This window comes from Phodopus roborovskii, unplaced genomic scaffold (assembly GCF_943737965.1).
Source record: "Phodopus roborovskii unplaced genomic scaffold, PHOROB, whole genome shotgun sequence".
In the NCBI taxonomy this organism is placed as follows: Eukaryota; Metazoa; Chordata; class Mammalia; order Rodentia; family Cricetidae; genus Phodopus; species Phodopus roborovskii.
The window spans coordinates 28674688-28690444 of NW_026126469.1; the positions used below are offsets into that span (position 1 = coordinate 28674688).

Genomic DNA, 15757 nt, shown 5'->3' on the forward strand with positions numbered 1-15757 from the left:
AACCTGACTCAAAAACAAAGGTGGGCAGCTATAGAGGAAGATGCCAACCCAGTTCTTCTCAACCTTCCTAATGCTGCAATCCTTTAATACAGTGCTTCATGTTGTGGTGACCCCAACCTTAAAATTACTTTTATTGCTACTCCATAACTGTAATTTTGCTACTGTTAGCCTCCACACAGGCATGTGCACACAGGCATGCTCAGTACATCCCAAAATAAAGAATATTTCCTATCTTCCACAAATCCAGTAGCTTTATGTTGGTTCAATCTGTTAAATTTGTGGTAATTTGTTACAGCCAAAATAAGCCACGAAAAGGCAAGGTGATAGGGCACTAAAGGAGCATCTAAATTATAGAGTGAGGGTAGTTGTTTACAAAGAATTATCAAAGATTATGGTCCCAGAGCTGATGAGGAAGTGAGGTTATTTCAGGGAGATAATGGTTCAGATGGAAGAGTAATTACCTGCAAGGTGCACAGAGTACAGAAATGTTTCAGTAGGACAGGGTTACATGCATTAAATACAAGCCTAGTAAGTATTTGTATATAGGTACAGGTCTAACATATCTCATAACCTATGAAGGTCTTTATTTTGTTCATAAGCATAATGAAATCTGGACAAGTAGCTTTTTGGGATCACAGGGCTAGCACATAGCAACCCGTAAAGACAGAATGAAGTAACCTAACAGTCTCTAATGCCCACCAACTGCTCCTCTCCACTTTGCCGCAGGAACCTTAAACACATAACAATACTGTATCAAGATAAGAATAAACCACCATCAGGAATATTTTGTCCGAGACAATGACGGTGGTAATCCGGAAAACCTCTGGGTCTCTTTCTTATTATCAAAGTTGGCTGTTAGCCAAGATGTGTAGTCTTCCTTGACTACTCAAGTCGTTACGAACTACGTAACGAACTCCACACTTAATATAATCCAAGTTCTTTTCAAAATGTCTGAGGCGGACACTCCTCGGTCGGACTCATCTGTAAAACTCCTAGCTTCGATGTTGTCCCAAACATCTGGAAGGAACTTAAAAACACCTAGGTCTCTTTCCCCCGAGGTAACTCCGCCCCCCGGACCCTGACCACACACCTCGGGCCCGCCCCCCCACTTCCTCCCTCCCTCCCTCTACCGCCTAGGCCGCTCGAGCCGGCCTCTCCCGGCTCGGTCTTCCCAGGCCCGATCGCGCCGCGGAAGATGGCCGCTGCAGTGCGGCGGGGTGCGGAGCCGTGGAACCGCGTGAGGATCCCCCAGGCGGGGAGCAGCAGCACACTGACGGTGCGGGACCCCAGTCCCACCCTAGGTGAGTGCGGCGCCGGAGCGGGTCCACGCTTTCCGGGAGCCAGCGGGCCAGCCCACGTGCGACGGGGTGGGACTTCCTGAGCGCGGGGCACGCCGGGAAGGGGCGCGCTGGGCGGAAGGTCCGGGCTGCTGCTATGACGGCCGGGTTGTCTGGGCCCGCGGCTCCGGGACTGTGATGCTCCTGGGCTTCTGCCGGCCTTTGCTGCAACACGAGAGCAAGGGTAGCCCCGGGCTGGTGCGTGCAGCTCCTAATCCTTCAACGCTGCCTGGAGGCTGTGCTGTCCCCAAGGATCGGGGCTGCCCCCCAAGCATCCTGCATCGCGGCTTCGGAGCTCCGTCCTGTCTCTAAAGTGGAGCTCGTTTTCTCCCTACGGGGCCAGGGAGTTAATTCGCGCCCCTCGGGTTTTCTCGAGGAAAACAGTTTCCGTTCCGAGACAGTTTAAGCAATGTGTTTTCTAAACAAGAACTCTCAGAGATGTGGGGTGGCAGCTCAGTGGGATCTGTGTTGGGAGTTTTCATTAAGTTTGCACTAATACCTATGCTGTGGAAGGGATTCATGGAATTAGGTGATTTTATTTACCCTGTCCCAAATCGTGGGCGGGATCTCTTTTAGGACTTTCTTGATCTTTTAGAAAAGTCTATTGGGTCGGCGGGGAAAAAGATGGTTCCCAGCTTATTGATCCCCGGGATTCACGTGGTAGAAGGCGAGTCCCCTGGCCTCCCACTGGACTCAAAGCTGTGTGTGGTACTCCCACCCAATAAAGAAAAATAAAAAAAGTATTAAACATAATGCAAATATTATAATGAGGTGGGGGCATCTTTTGAAGTGTGAGGTAATACCTGAGTTTGAGAACTGCCTAGCTACAGCCTAAAGGATGTTTAACCACAAAAGGACGTTCAGAGCAGGAGGTATAGCTACTAAGACACGCTGTAGTTTTCTTGCTTACCTCGTATCTTTTTTTTTTTTTTTTTTTTTTTTTTGTTCAAGCTGCTAACGGTCCTATAACTGTCAGCTAAGAAAATTTGTTACTTCTAAAACTGAGGTTTTAGCCCACTCTAAAATGGGGATAAAAAATAGTACCAGTTTCTTGGGGCTGTTTTGGGAGAGTCAAAGAGTTGGTAACAATAAAGCATTTGTAACATTGCCTGGTATGACAGTCAAATGATAGTAGTTGTCATAATATTAATTTGGCAACCTATCGAGTCATTTCACCTCTTCCCATCTATATTTCCTAAACTCTTTAAATTTCATTCTGATTCCCTCTCTAGTCACATTTAAAAACTCAAAAACAAAACGTGAGTTTGAGGTCAGCCTGGTCTACAGAACTAGTCCCAGGACAGGTTCCAAAGCAATATTGAGAAACCCTGCCTCAAAAAACAAAACAGAACAACAACAAAAGACCCCAAACAAACAACAACAAAATACTATTGGAAATTCACCAAGCTGTCATCACCCAGGGAGCGAATTTAAATTCTCCATGTAGTCAGGGGTTGGGGAAGTTGGGCAGAGAACATTATTCCTTTAAAGAATATTTGTGTTTCTCTTTTGAGCCACCAGGTGGCACATTACACCTGCTTCACAGCTGCTCATGTTAAGATTAGAAAAATCGGTACACCCCTACACTAACATAATACAACTTCCAGTGGCCCTGGTGGTTTCTCTTTTCTGAATGTAAAAGAGGCCAAACCCCATTGATATCCATGAGGGATTTTCGTCTCAAAAATCCTATTAAAAAAGAATGTGCATGTACTTAAGCCTTTTATTACTAGTGAGATAGATAGTATTTATAGTGTGATCTACACTCCTCTTTCTGTATACATTAACTCTATTTCTAGGTTGCTTATGATATTGTATACAATGTGACGGCTATTGAAATACATTAGAGATGGAATTTGTGGGGACTGTGTTCAGTGTGAGGTTGGTTGAATGCAAAGAGGGCACTTATCATGGATAGAGGACTGGGTATTATATATTATCAAAAAGTGGTATCCAAATATAGTTGCTTTGGCTTTGCAGCCTGTGACTTTATCTACTCTGTCTTGCTTACCTGCAGAGCAAAGTGAGGGTTTCAGAGACAGATGCAGCAAGTGCCCATCTTTTATATATTTAGGGGTGTAAGTGATATAAGTAAGTGATCATTACCAAATGATGACGTTAGAGTAGTCATAGTACTCACGCCATAGTAAAAGTGATATAAAGACATACACTCAGCTGGGCAGTTGTGGTGCAGGCCTTTAATCCCAACACTTGGGAAGCACAGACATGCTGATTTCTGTGAGTTCCAGGCAGGCCAGCCCAGTCTATTGAGTGAGTTCCAGGGCAGTCTCCAAAGCCATAGAGAAGCCCTGTCTGGAAAAACAAAACAAACAAAGACATATACACATTCACCTTTAACAGATGTTCTCTTATTGATCACCATTTTCCAATTTCTTAATACTTAGAATCCTTTATTATATTTTCTTTTCAGGAAAATGAGTCAGTATGTTCCTTTCAGTGCATTTCTCATATGGTACAGTAAACATAGACATGCATACCGAATCTTGTTTTAACTGTTTTTGCTTCAGACATTTGCATTGCAGCTGTCATGAAAGGATGCCGTCTTGTCACACAGTCAATCAAGAGCAAAACCTTAGATGCGGAAGTGGATGTCTTATGCTCCGTTCTCTACAGCAATCACAACCGAATGGGCCGCCACAAGCCCCATTTGGCTCTCCGACAGGTGAGGGGAAGCTATGTGCCACACGTAAGCCAGGACTGATGAGCATGAGGATCACACTGCCACTTATTCATATGTCTCTAAGACACAATTACATGTTGGACTTTGGCCTTTTATTTTCCCAAAGTATTTTCAAAAAGTAATTTATGATCAAGAAATATATTTCAAATCTGGTGCACACCTTTAATCCCAGCAGTTGGGGGACAGAGATTGAGGTTTAAGGCCTGCCTGGTCTATGTAGTGAGTTCCAGGACAGCCAGGGCTTATGTAGAAAGACCCTGTCTGTAAAAACAAAACAAAACAAAACAAAACAAAACAAAAAAGCCCCAAAACTAAAACAATGCAAACAAAACAGCAAAACAAAACAAAAACCCAAGTCAACCCCCCAACAAAATACCCCAAAAGAAGTATATTTCAATTCTTTCCAATTTAATTTTCACCATGCACAGTCTTTAACAGTTCAGAAGTAAACTAAACCCTTAGAATCTTAAAAATGAAAACAGTTGTGGTTTAGTGTTGTGGTTAACTTCTTGTGGGATTGTAGTGTAGTCAGCAGTGTGTTGGTGTGAGTGGTTTATGGTAAGTGGTGGTATAAAGTGCTTTCATGTAACTTGCAGTGATTGAGAGAGTATTGTGACCTTCAGCTCTGTGCCTCCATGGCAGAGAGCTGCTGAGCTGGGTTCTGTATGTACTGTTTACATAGTACTCTCTCTGCCAGTTCTGCAAGTGCCCTTTCCAAGCTCAGTGCGCTTCCCACTATGCATGGAAGCCATCTTTCCAGTATTTGTTTGTTTTTGACAAACACCTACCTCTGTGGACACTGTGATTGGTGTTGGATGTACAGCAATAAGAGAGACATAGTCTCTACTGTACAGATTCTTTCTCTCTGGTTTGCTATACTCCCATTGCTTAAGGCCCAAGGGATGAGGATGCTCTCCTCAAAGCGGGTCACGGTCTTTCCCTAAGTTGTCTTCTCCAGGGCCGCTTTTACCCAGGTCTTCTAACCAAAGAGCAAACTTGTTCACTAATTTCCTTGCTGAAGTTCTTAATTGCCTTTTCTTTTCCCTTCCTCTCTCACCCTCCCCCAAACAACTTTTCCCTCACTGTAATATCTAAGTACATTACATTACCATCTTTGACTGTTAGTACCTATCTTAAAAGATGGTATCTAGACTTAGAAATTTAAAAAAAGATAGGAGCCAGCCCCAGAGAATGTAAAGGCTGAACTATGTTGAAGTAGAGGGCTAACTGATTTGATTTTTAGTAGTATATGTAGCTTTGGCAAGGTTTGGGACTCACGAGTAGCAGTTCCCATCAGGATCCTTACATCTTTCAAAGTGTGGATGCAGTCCAGGGAGTGCCCTTGGTGGGCATTCCTGACAGTGTTTATATATATGCAGTATGGCTTGTTTTTTCCTGAGAGCCTACTAAGACCAGTTGGAAACATTGTGAACAAAACGGATGAAGTATATTGTCCATGGGAGGCTTACAGTATAGTTGGAGAAAAGAGCAGCCAGACAGCCGGTCAGTCAGTCAATAACTGGCTATACCAGCTGATAAGAAGAGCTATAGGGAAAAGCAGAGCAGGGAGATTGTGATTTAAATAAAGCATACTTATTTTAGCTTTACGTTAGTACCTTATATGTTATCTGTCCGTACTACTTGAAATTGGGATGTATCATATACCATGTTATCTCCCAACATGCCTTGCATGTAGGTATGCGTTGAGTACAGATTTGTTCTTTGACTAAGTCACTTACTTCATTTCTGGTGTCTACAGACTGTTGAAACTGAGTAAAAAAGTTTATGTTTTCCTAGGTTCACTGTTATCACTATGTTCCCTCAACAAATTATAATATTTAGACGTAGCCACTTTGGTCCCTTTATAGCATCAAGTACTTGGCACATAGTAATTTAATTTCTTAATTGAGAAATCTGTTGGGTTGGCTTAAGTCCGTATTGATAAGCAGAAGCAGTTGCTTTGGGATTTGCGTTTCCTTGTCCTTAAATGAGAAGGTCTTCTGCAGCACATTTCCATACCGTGACGGTTTGCTGTCTTTAAGTTCTTGGTCATGTTGTATTACAAACATTCTGATTTGAGCCTATCTTCCTCCTTCAGGTAGAACAGTGTTTAAAGCGTTTGAAAAACATGAATTTGGAGAGCTCAGTTGAAGACCTCTCACAGTTGTTGACTGCCAAGTAGGTGGCCCATTGCTTTGTCAGGATGTCTTTGCTATTCTCTGCTTGGTGCTGAGATATAATCAACTATGCCAAGATATATACATTGTGTTTTCATAAGAGGCACCTGTCGATTGATGGGAGGGACTGGAAGGGGCATGGAAATGTGGCTCATTGGTTGCTCGTGGGCATCGCCACCTCAGGCTGAGCTTAAAGTAAGTCTTCACTTGGATACTGTTGTAAAAATGTGTTTAAAAATGAAAGTCATGTCCTTTTCTGTTTATGTCAAGTGAAACCCATCCTGGAGCTACCAAAAACCATGTGGTCCCCAGCCAGCCAGTGGTGGAGATGGTGCTGATGAAGGTTTTGGGAGGCTGCAAGTTGTTACTGCGCTTGTTGGACTGTTGCTGCAAGGCATTTCGGTATCCTTGACTATGGGAACACCTTCTTTGGGATGGAGGCTGTTTGGGTATATTTGTAGCCTCTTTTTAAAAGCTGTGCTATAAGGTGCTATAACCTATGGCTATTCTTAAAGCTTTGCCTTTTGGCTCCTCTTCTAGCAATTGTTGGTGTAGCCCATGCCTAGCATGAGTCTACCTATCATAAATTCTAAGAGTTTGACCGTTAGAACTTACTCTCAGATACTAACCGTAATAATAGGAGCTCTAGTAGAATAAACATTTCTCTGTTTTTAGTGTAATGTATCTTTATTACCACTCTAGGACTTTAATACCTTTAAGGTCTTCTTCTAGTTTGTTTCGTATATAATTTTAACTTACAAATCTTCCTTTGATTTTTGTTTTTCCAACCTAAACTGATTCTTCAGGTTGACCGTGAAGCACTTAGGACTGCAAGAATTCATTATTTTGAACCTTGTGATGATTGGGCTGGTGAGCAGGTTATGGTATGGTTGCATTTCTACATTTGTGTTTCATTTCTACCTGACCCACTTTTTATTCGTGTTTGCTCAATTTTGTTTCATACTGTTGACCCTGGGATCTGAAGATGTGCGCTTTTCTGTCTTCCTATGACAGTTTGATGGATAAAGGACACAGCGACACAGAATTGGCTCATTAGCTCTTATTTGAATGTAGCAAAACTGTCAAAATGATAAAAACAAACCCAGAAGATTCTTTTCTACTATCCAACATAAACCTTGCTTTGATGTCTTAACCCAGATATCTCATTTGTATTTCCAGTCACCTTTTTATCCTGCTTATTCTTAATCAGAAGTAATAGCATTTGAATTGCTAATGTTACTTTGTTAATACAAAATTTAAGAGAGGCTCTTACTGTGTAGCTCAGGCTAGCTCTGAATTCATGATTCTATTACCTTAGCCTTCCAAGCTGAACTTGCTAATCATATTATTTTAAAATGTGTAACTTTTACTATTTTCTGAAATGAAAAGCAATTTACATTTTACCGATTAAAACAATGGTTTATTCATAGAAATCTAAAAACACAAAAAATGTGAAGAAATTGAAATGCACCTGAAATCTCACCTCTCAATAAAATACCCATAGGATTTTTATGTGTACATCTTTGACATGTCTCTAGGAAGTTCTTTTTTTGTAGCATTTAATACTTCGATTTTTGTGTTTGGGGTGGATTAATCTGTTTGCAAATACACACCATAGGCATTTCATTTGGTTTTGTTTAATCTATATTTGCAGAGCTTAATGTCTCTTTATTTTCAGTTTTGAACCTTATGTTTATTGCATATTGCAGACCACATTGCTAGCTGATTCATGGGCTTCTGTTTCTTTCTAGGGTTCTCCATAAGGGACTTTTAAGGAGGCTGATTTCCTTCTATGAGCCATTGTTTCAGTTGCTTCAGGAGGTCTCCAGGATTCAGCCCATGCCTTACTTCAAAGAATATGCCTTTCCCTCTGATGTTACGGACTTCCTGGGGCCTCCTTACATGGAACTCTTCAAGGGAAAAAGGCCTGAAACTTTTGCCACTAAAGGAGTAACTAAGTTGCTAAATAAACTGTTTTTAATGAAAGAACAACTACCAAAGATCAGTGAAGACACCGTAGATAGAATTTCTAGAACATCTGAACAAATGAGCAATGTAAGTAGTGTGGACCTGGGGCAGCCAGTGAGGACGAGCAAAAAGACCAAAAAAGGTAAGTCGCTTGGGTAAGCACATACTTTCTCATTTCTTTTAAAATTTTGTTTAGTTTATTCTTTTTTAGAAAACATATACTTTAAAAATAAACCTTTGAAGGCATGATACAATCGTGCATTGTGCATAAGGAAATTTCAGAATTTCATTCCTGATTATATTTAGGGGAAGTATGAATGTTACCCATTTTCAACGCTTTGCTTCTAGTTCCTTCCTGGGCCTTTGTTTTCTTCTCTTCGTTTCTTTGCAGTAACTTGGCAGAAAATGTCATGAGGTTAAGAATTTGTTGGTGGTTTGAAAGTCTTATGGCTGAGTTTTTCTTTTCCTTTCTTTAATTCCACAGAAAAGCCATCAGAATTTGATGTGCGGGCTCTCTGTACAAGGCTGCAAAACAAGGCTACTCAGGTCTGTATGTTTTAACCTAACACAGCTTTTCATTTCTGACGTCTCTAGAGGAAGCTACTGGCTAAGGAGAGAGCTGGACTTTCCTCTCATAAGGTTGCACTCTTAGTTCTCAGTGTGAACTTCTGAATGAACAAGACAGGATTTTTCAGTGGCCCTGGTTACTGCAGTTAGTAGAGTGTGTTCAGGGGCTCTAATAGGCATTTCTCTGGAATTTAAAAGTAACCTTATGGCCCATCTTAAGTCTGGATGGTGAGCAGTTTCAGTGCATGGCCTATGTGGCTGCTGGAACTTTGGTTCCACTTCTTATTACCTGCGCGATCTCTTGAGTTCTCTGACCTCGGTATACCTCCCTTCTCTCCATGCTCCTCCTAACCTTGGGCTTGCTTCAAGTGAAGTGTTACATGGACTCTTGAGTGTGGGAAGCATTTAGCTTCTAACAGTAACATGTAGTCACTAACAGTCATCATTTTGTCTTCCTCCTCATTTGTGATGAGATGCCCACCAAGCTTTAACCTAATAACTTTTATTAGTGTTATCTGGACTTCGTGACTGATAAGTACATCAGTGTCACCCTTCACCCAGTAACTGCTTGATTTTTTATTACCCTTTGTCTGGTTTTCTTTTTGGGTTATGTCTTCCATTTTATTTAAGGGACATCCCCACCACTACTGCCATCCCCCAGACAGGGTTTCTCTGAGTAGCCTTGACTGTCTTGGGATTTACTCTGTAGACCATGCTGGCATCGAACTCACAGTGAGAGTCTACTTCTGCCTCCCGAGTGCTAGAATTAAAGGCGTGTACCACCACCCAGATTTCTAAGAATCTGTTTTGTTGTTGTTTGTTTTGCTTTATTTTTGGTTTTTAAAGATTACTTATTTTATGTATGAGTGCTCTATCTGCATGTACTACTTTATTCCAGAAGAGGGCATCAGATCTCACTATGATGATTGGTTGCTGGTAGAGCAGCCAGTGCTCTTAATCTCTGAGCCATCTCTCCAGCCCCAAACACATAGTTCTTTATTGAACTTTTTAACACAGATGTCAGCTTGCATTTTTATCTTGCCTAATTCATGAGTTCATTAGGAGGAAATATAATAGCAGATCTTTTGAGGGTTGGACAATATCTTAAATGCTTATGAATATTAACTCCCATAATCTGTAGAAAAGCCCTGGAAGGTCAGTGCTTGAATTGCTGCTTTTATATTTCAAAGGAAGACACTGTGTCATAGTCAGTCTCAAAATGTTATGCAGGCCACACGGTGAATGGAAGGATCAGGTGTGAACGCAGGCCACATGATTCCTTATTACTGCAGTTCCAGGGAGAATCTTTGAATTCTGGTCTCAGGAACTCTGGTGTCTGCAGACACCTCTGCAGCCTCAGTCAGTTCACAGGGAAGCTGGGCTTGATCCGGTTGGTTAGCATCCTCCTTTTCAAGACTAATTGCTCCCATATTGTGATTGGCATTCATAGGCTCAGCATATTTTTGGAGCAAGTTATTGATCACAAAATAATGCTAGAGGGTCTTTAATTCATAATTACTTCTTTAGGTTCCTGTTGAGTGTGGGAATTTATTCATTTATTTTTTTATTTGACTGAGTCTCACTATGCAGCCCCGGCTGGCCTGGAACTCTCTATGTAGCCCAGCAGGCTGATCTCATAGAGACCCATCTGCCTCTGCTTCCTGAGTGCGGGGATTAAAGGCATGCCCTTCCACAAATTTGGAAAGAAAGCAAGCTTTGAACAGAAAATAGATAGACTTGGTGGGTAGAATAGTTTTCATAAAGTCGACAAAGCTAATAAAATCCAAACTTGACTTGCTATAGAGGAGACTGCAGAAATAAAGATGCCTTGTTAAAAGTGGTGCAAGGTTAGGAAGGCTGCACACTTTTTATCCTGTTTACCGACTGACCACCCTACCAACTGGCTGACAGCCCTATGGTGCCGAGCACTTTTCAGGGCTCCCTATCTTCACTATTTTCAGTAATGTTTATGACCCATCTTGAGGATTGTTCCTATGGGGATAGAAATAAGTGGAAAGCAAGTGTAGTCCAAGTCAGTTCTGCTGGCACAGGCCTATTATCCCTGCTACTCAGGAGGCTGAGGCAGGAGGATGGCAAGTTCAGTCTTGCTGAACTAGAGTGTGTTTAAATCGGCCTGGGTAACTTGTTGAAGCCCTGTCTCAGAATAAAAACCTTAAAAGGGCAGGGGACACAGGCCACTTGCCAAGTATTCACAAGGTCCTAAGTTTGGTCTTCAATAAAAGAAATAAGTCAAATAAAAGAAACTCCCAAACAAATAAACTAGATAGTTCAGTGATGTCATTGTTACAGATTTGTGACCCCCCCCCCCATCATTAGCCATTGACTAGTATTTAATCAGAGTTTTATTTTGTGTGTTACATATGTATATAAGAGTATCTCGGATTTTCTTTCTTTTCTTTTTGGGGTTTCTCTTGTGTAGCCAAGGCTGTCCTGGTCCTGCTATGTAGACCAGACTCACCCATATCTGCCTCCCAAGTGCTGGGATTAAAGACGTGTGCCACCACCACCCAGCTTTATTTTGGGTTTCCTGTATACATTTAATTAAAAGGCAGATAGGCCCTGCCTTGGTAGAGGGGTAAAAAGTATTGTTAGGAGAATGGAATAAAAAGGACAGGTCAAAGGATTAAATTTCCTTAATTATTTGAAATGAAAAATAACTAATCAGCTTTCCAAGACTCTTGTTCTTTGTTTACAAGTCAGTACCATTTTCAATTTCTCTTTCTCACCTTTCTGTATTTTAGGAGACTAGCTGTGAGTTTAAATGCTCTCAATCCAAATTGAAGACAAGCAAATTTTCCTCTCAGAAACTGACGAGAACTCCCTGGGCTAACAATATCGTGCAAAGAATTCGAGTGACCAAGACTTTCACCCAGCTTTCTGAAGAAATCCAAGCAGCAGTCTTGTGGTGCCGCCGCAAAAAGCTCAAGGCTCAGGCCACTTACCTGGGCAACAAACTTCTTAAGAGTAACAGGCTTAGACATGTGGAAGCCCAAGGTTATAGGTAATTATGCTAGAAAATTCCTTTCCCCTTTTGGTAAAAAAAGTATACATATGTGCATTACCTTCTTTGTTTAAAGTGGGATGTCTAGCAGCCTCACTCATGGGATCTGGGCAGTGTGTCAGGAGGGAGAAAGTGAACCAACAGTTAGTTCATTGGGCTTTCAAATTTATACCGCTGGTTCATTCAGAAAGCAGTAAGGTTGCCTTGGGCCTTCAAAGCCTTCAAAACAGCATGCAGCAGTTTTAGTCCTCAGGAACTCATGTTCTGTGGAAGGTAGCCCTTCTATAGAGAGCATCAGCACAGCTGGGTGAGGACGTCAGAGAAGTAAGTGCTTCCGCCTATGAGGCCACACAGGTTGTAGGGATTAGGGTCAGATTTGATGCTTATAGCAGCTGGATGCTCACATGTGTTCAATTTATCGTGGCTCTTACATGCAAAGAAGAGTTTAGAACAGTGAGCAAACAAATCATAATGATGTGATGAACAGTTAGCAAGAAGGATAACAAACTCTGGTTTATTGGTTAAACTGTTACTCTCTACTTCCCAAAATACAGTGACCATATTGCCCTGTTGCTGTTTCAGTAATATTTTTTTTTTTTTTTCTGTAGTACATTTTGTAAAACACTTAATGCCTACAGTACCCTGAAAGTTAGGCATTATCATTCCCATCTGAACATAACGAGATGGTATTTCCCAAGGTATTGGAACTGGAGATCTGGAACTCAGTTCCATTCCTCTGATTCTTGTTTTTGTTTCAGCTCAGAGATGCACCCACTTTTTACACAATAAAAAGTCACTGCTATAGTCGTGGCTGGAAATGGTCATAGCGTGCTTATTACACAGGCTTTCCTCAAATGAGTATGCTTTTTTTTTTTTTTTTTTTTTTAAAGAATGAAGGGATTTGTGTAAGGCATATAGAGCCATGTTAGTCTTTAGTCTTTACCAACAGTGAGGTAGGTAGGTAGTTTACCAAGGCCAGAATAAGCCGTAAAGTAAGAAAGCAAATGCCTAGATTCATCAGCTGTTTCTGTCTACTGCAGGCTTGAAGGGGGTACAGCATAGCTCAGACTTAGGGTATCTCAGGGCTGTTGGTTTGTTTTCAGCACAAGCCCCATCTTCTACTTAGCTAGAAATGCATTATGACACACTGCAGAGCTTTCCATTTGTGATACTTTGCAACCTCCACTTGTTTACAGATTATCAGCATGAGGGGGAAAAGGCCATGGCTTCCCAGTGTGGAGGTGTCTCACCATTGCTAGGTAGTTGTTGGAGTTGTTGTGAGGGTAAAATGAAGGCACATTTGCCTGCACCCTGAATTAGAAAGAAATCAGGCTGAGAAAGCATACTCTCCCATTGGAACTCCCATTTCTTTATTTTGTATGTTTGAGGTTATACATACATACAGGCCAAGGACTTATGACAATTGTTATAAAGTGCTTGTGAACTTTTTAGCATCATAAGTTGAGATTTCTCTCTTCTGTCCTTTAGTTTACCCAAGAAGCTACAGTGCATGAAAACATCTCTGTGCAACTGCCTTCTTCGAGGCTCTATTATCAGCACTTCAGAGTGTTCTCCCAGACAAAGAGGATCAAAGCTTAAAGTTTTATCGAGACAAAGGAAACCGCAGAGAAAGTTACAGTCAACTCTTTTAAAGGAAACTCTGCAGGTCCCTGAAGGGACTCTGAAGAACACTAGGGACCCCAGTGCTAAGTGGAGCCGCTCTGGTGGGACAGTTCAGAGGACAGATGTCTGTCCTAACAGAAAGCAGATCTTGAGAAGACTTTCAAAGCCGGTCCTGAAAACGAAGGAGCCAGGGTTCCAGGGGAATCTCACAGCAGTCAGTGGAAATGAAACTGGTTTGTGGACAAAGAGACAAACACACACACACAGTGTGCCAGAAGCTGCTAAAGAGGCAGATGACATTGATGATATTTTTGCTTTGATGGGTGTTTAGATGTTCATATGTGAAACTTCTGGGCAGTTACCCAGATGCTTCGGGGTTCTGCTGTTTTAAGTGGAACCGCTGAGAGCTGGAAACACTGCTTGGGCCAGGAGCTGCTTCTCTGCAGCATTCCACACAAGTGCATGCCAGTTCAATAAACATTTACAGCAGCTGTGTCAGTTAATCTGTTAGTATTTATTTGACTATGACTGTGTAGGGAGTGGTGTAAAATACAGTATAAAAAAAAAAAAAAAAAAAAAAAAAAAAAAAATCTGTCACAGTCTGCCTCTGAATAACACATACCTTCTTTCTTGACTGAATCAAGTAGGTTTGTGAGAATGATACGAGTTTATGATTTACCAGGGAGTTAAGATCTTAACTTCACAAAATCTTATGTATCTGAAGGTAAACAGGAAGCAAGGTTGAAGTAGCAAGAAGTACCCAAAAGGGTTACTTGGCCTCACTGGCAACATTCTCTTTTTAAAGTTTTGACAGTTTGTGTGTATGCCTATACGTGTGTGGATATCAGAGATAACTTGTGAGAGTGGGTTCTCTTTCCACCTGCAGGTTCCAGGGTGGAATTCAGGCTTAGCAGCATGTGTGCTTACTGGCTGGGCCATCTCATGTGCCCAGGTTCTTTTGAAAAACAATGTCTGTGTGTGCCAGTGTATGTGATGTTACTGAAATGAATTATCAAAAGATCTGCCATTGCTTGAATGGTTAAAACCATTTTTTAATCTCCATTTTGTCATTCTATATCACAAGGCTTTTGGAGTTTTCTTTATTCTTGTTTCTATGGAGTGCAGCAAAGAAATAGATGAGTGTATGAATAATGCCCATCATAAATTTAATATCATCACCTGGCTTTGTACAGCTGCTTGGCCCTCAATTCTTCCAGGCCAAAAAGGGTGAGTTTCTTAGGAGAAAATACAGGAGTCTTCCCCTTGCCCTCTGTAGTGACCAGGTGGCCAATGATAGCACAAGTCCCAATCCTGCAAGCCTGGACACAGCTGGACACTGCCTCAAAGGCCTGAGGCAGGAGTGGGCTGTGAATCTGGACTTGCCACACTCCAAATAGAATATAACTGCTTTCTGCTCTGGAACATTTTACTATAAACCGACTCAAAGTTATAAGTTTGGAATATTTCTGATTTGGGACTCATGAAGGTGGGACATTCTACTATTAAAGTGAACAAATTCTGTAATCTGAAACACTTGAATTCCTAGCATCTCAGATGCGGGTTGCAAGGTGCAGTTCCAGTCTTTCTAAGTGCAGGACATGAGAACTCATGCCTTTTCTTGATACTGCTGTGTCAACCAGTGTTGAGTAGGGCTGGACTTTGCCTTCTGCTCTGGGGACCTGTCCCTGCTTTTAGGCTTTTTATATGCTAGGCCATAGCTTTGCCACCGGACTACATTCTCTTGCAGTAGAAGTCCATGTCTTGAGGCTGCTCACGAAGTCCCTCAACACCAAGCACCAGTGTCTGGTGGCCAGGCATGCTGGACAAGCTATCCTACCTCACCCCTCACAAGTGTGCCATCATGGGAAACTCTTGACACACAGCTCTGCTTCTGGCAGAAAGATGCCTTTGTAATTCTTTTGAATTTTGTTTTGCTTTGTGAGATAGGATAAAACAGACTATCAATTACAAAACAACTGAAAACGTTTACTAATGAGGTTTTTTTTAATTTTTAAATTTTTTCAGGAGGAGAGGCATTATTTGGCTTACACATTACTGTTAAACATTGAAGGAAGTCAGGATAGGAACTCAAACAGGGCAGGCACCTGGAAGCTGGAGCTTGATGCAGAGGCCATGGAGGAGTGCTGCTTACTGGCTTGCTCCCCGTGGCTTGTTCAGCTTGCTTTCTTTGGGGCTTCCCACATAAGTTGCTAATTTAAAAAATGCTCTGTAGGCTTGCCTGCGATCCTATCTTACAGATGCATTGGAGTTCTCTTGTTTTAGATGACAGTAGTTTATGTCAAGTTGACATAAAATTAGCCATCACACAGTTCATTACAATACACTATTGAGTTTTTAAAAA

At 41.7% G+C, this 15757-nt stretch overlaps 1 protein-coding gene and 1 long non-coding RNA gene across 2 annotated transcripts; one reads left to right on the forward strand and one right to left on the reverse strand.

The window, feature by feature from the left end:
• Positions 1-236: 236 nt before the first annotated feature.
• Positions 237-1926, reverse strand: LOC127227202 (uncharacterized). Its single transcript, XR_007834954.1, has 2 exons — positions 1881-1926; positions 237-461 (listed from the first exon to the last, which is right to left on the reverse strand). It is a non-coding gene; the product is annotated as an uncharacterized LOC127227202 (long non-coding RNA).
• On the forward strand, positions 1143-13898 carry Nepro (nucleolus and neural progenitor protein). The gene is made up of 9 exons (XM_051191531.1): positions 1143-1301; positions 3866-4020; positions 6137-6216; positions 6486-6617; positions 7022-7099; positions 7967-8325; positions 8668-8729; positions 11513-11772; positions 13261-13898. Exons 1-9 carry the CDS (start codon positions 1196-1198, stop codon positions 13724-13726), a joined length of 1698 nt encoding a protein of 565 aa, XP_051047488.1. The 5' UTR covers positions 1143-1195; the 3' UTR covers positions 13727-13898.
• Positions 13899-15757: the final 1859 nt, after the last annotated feature.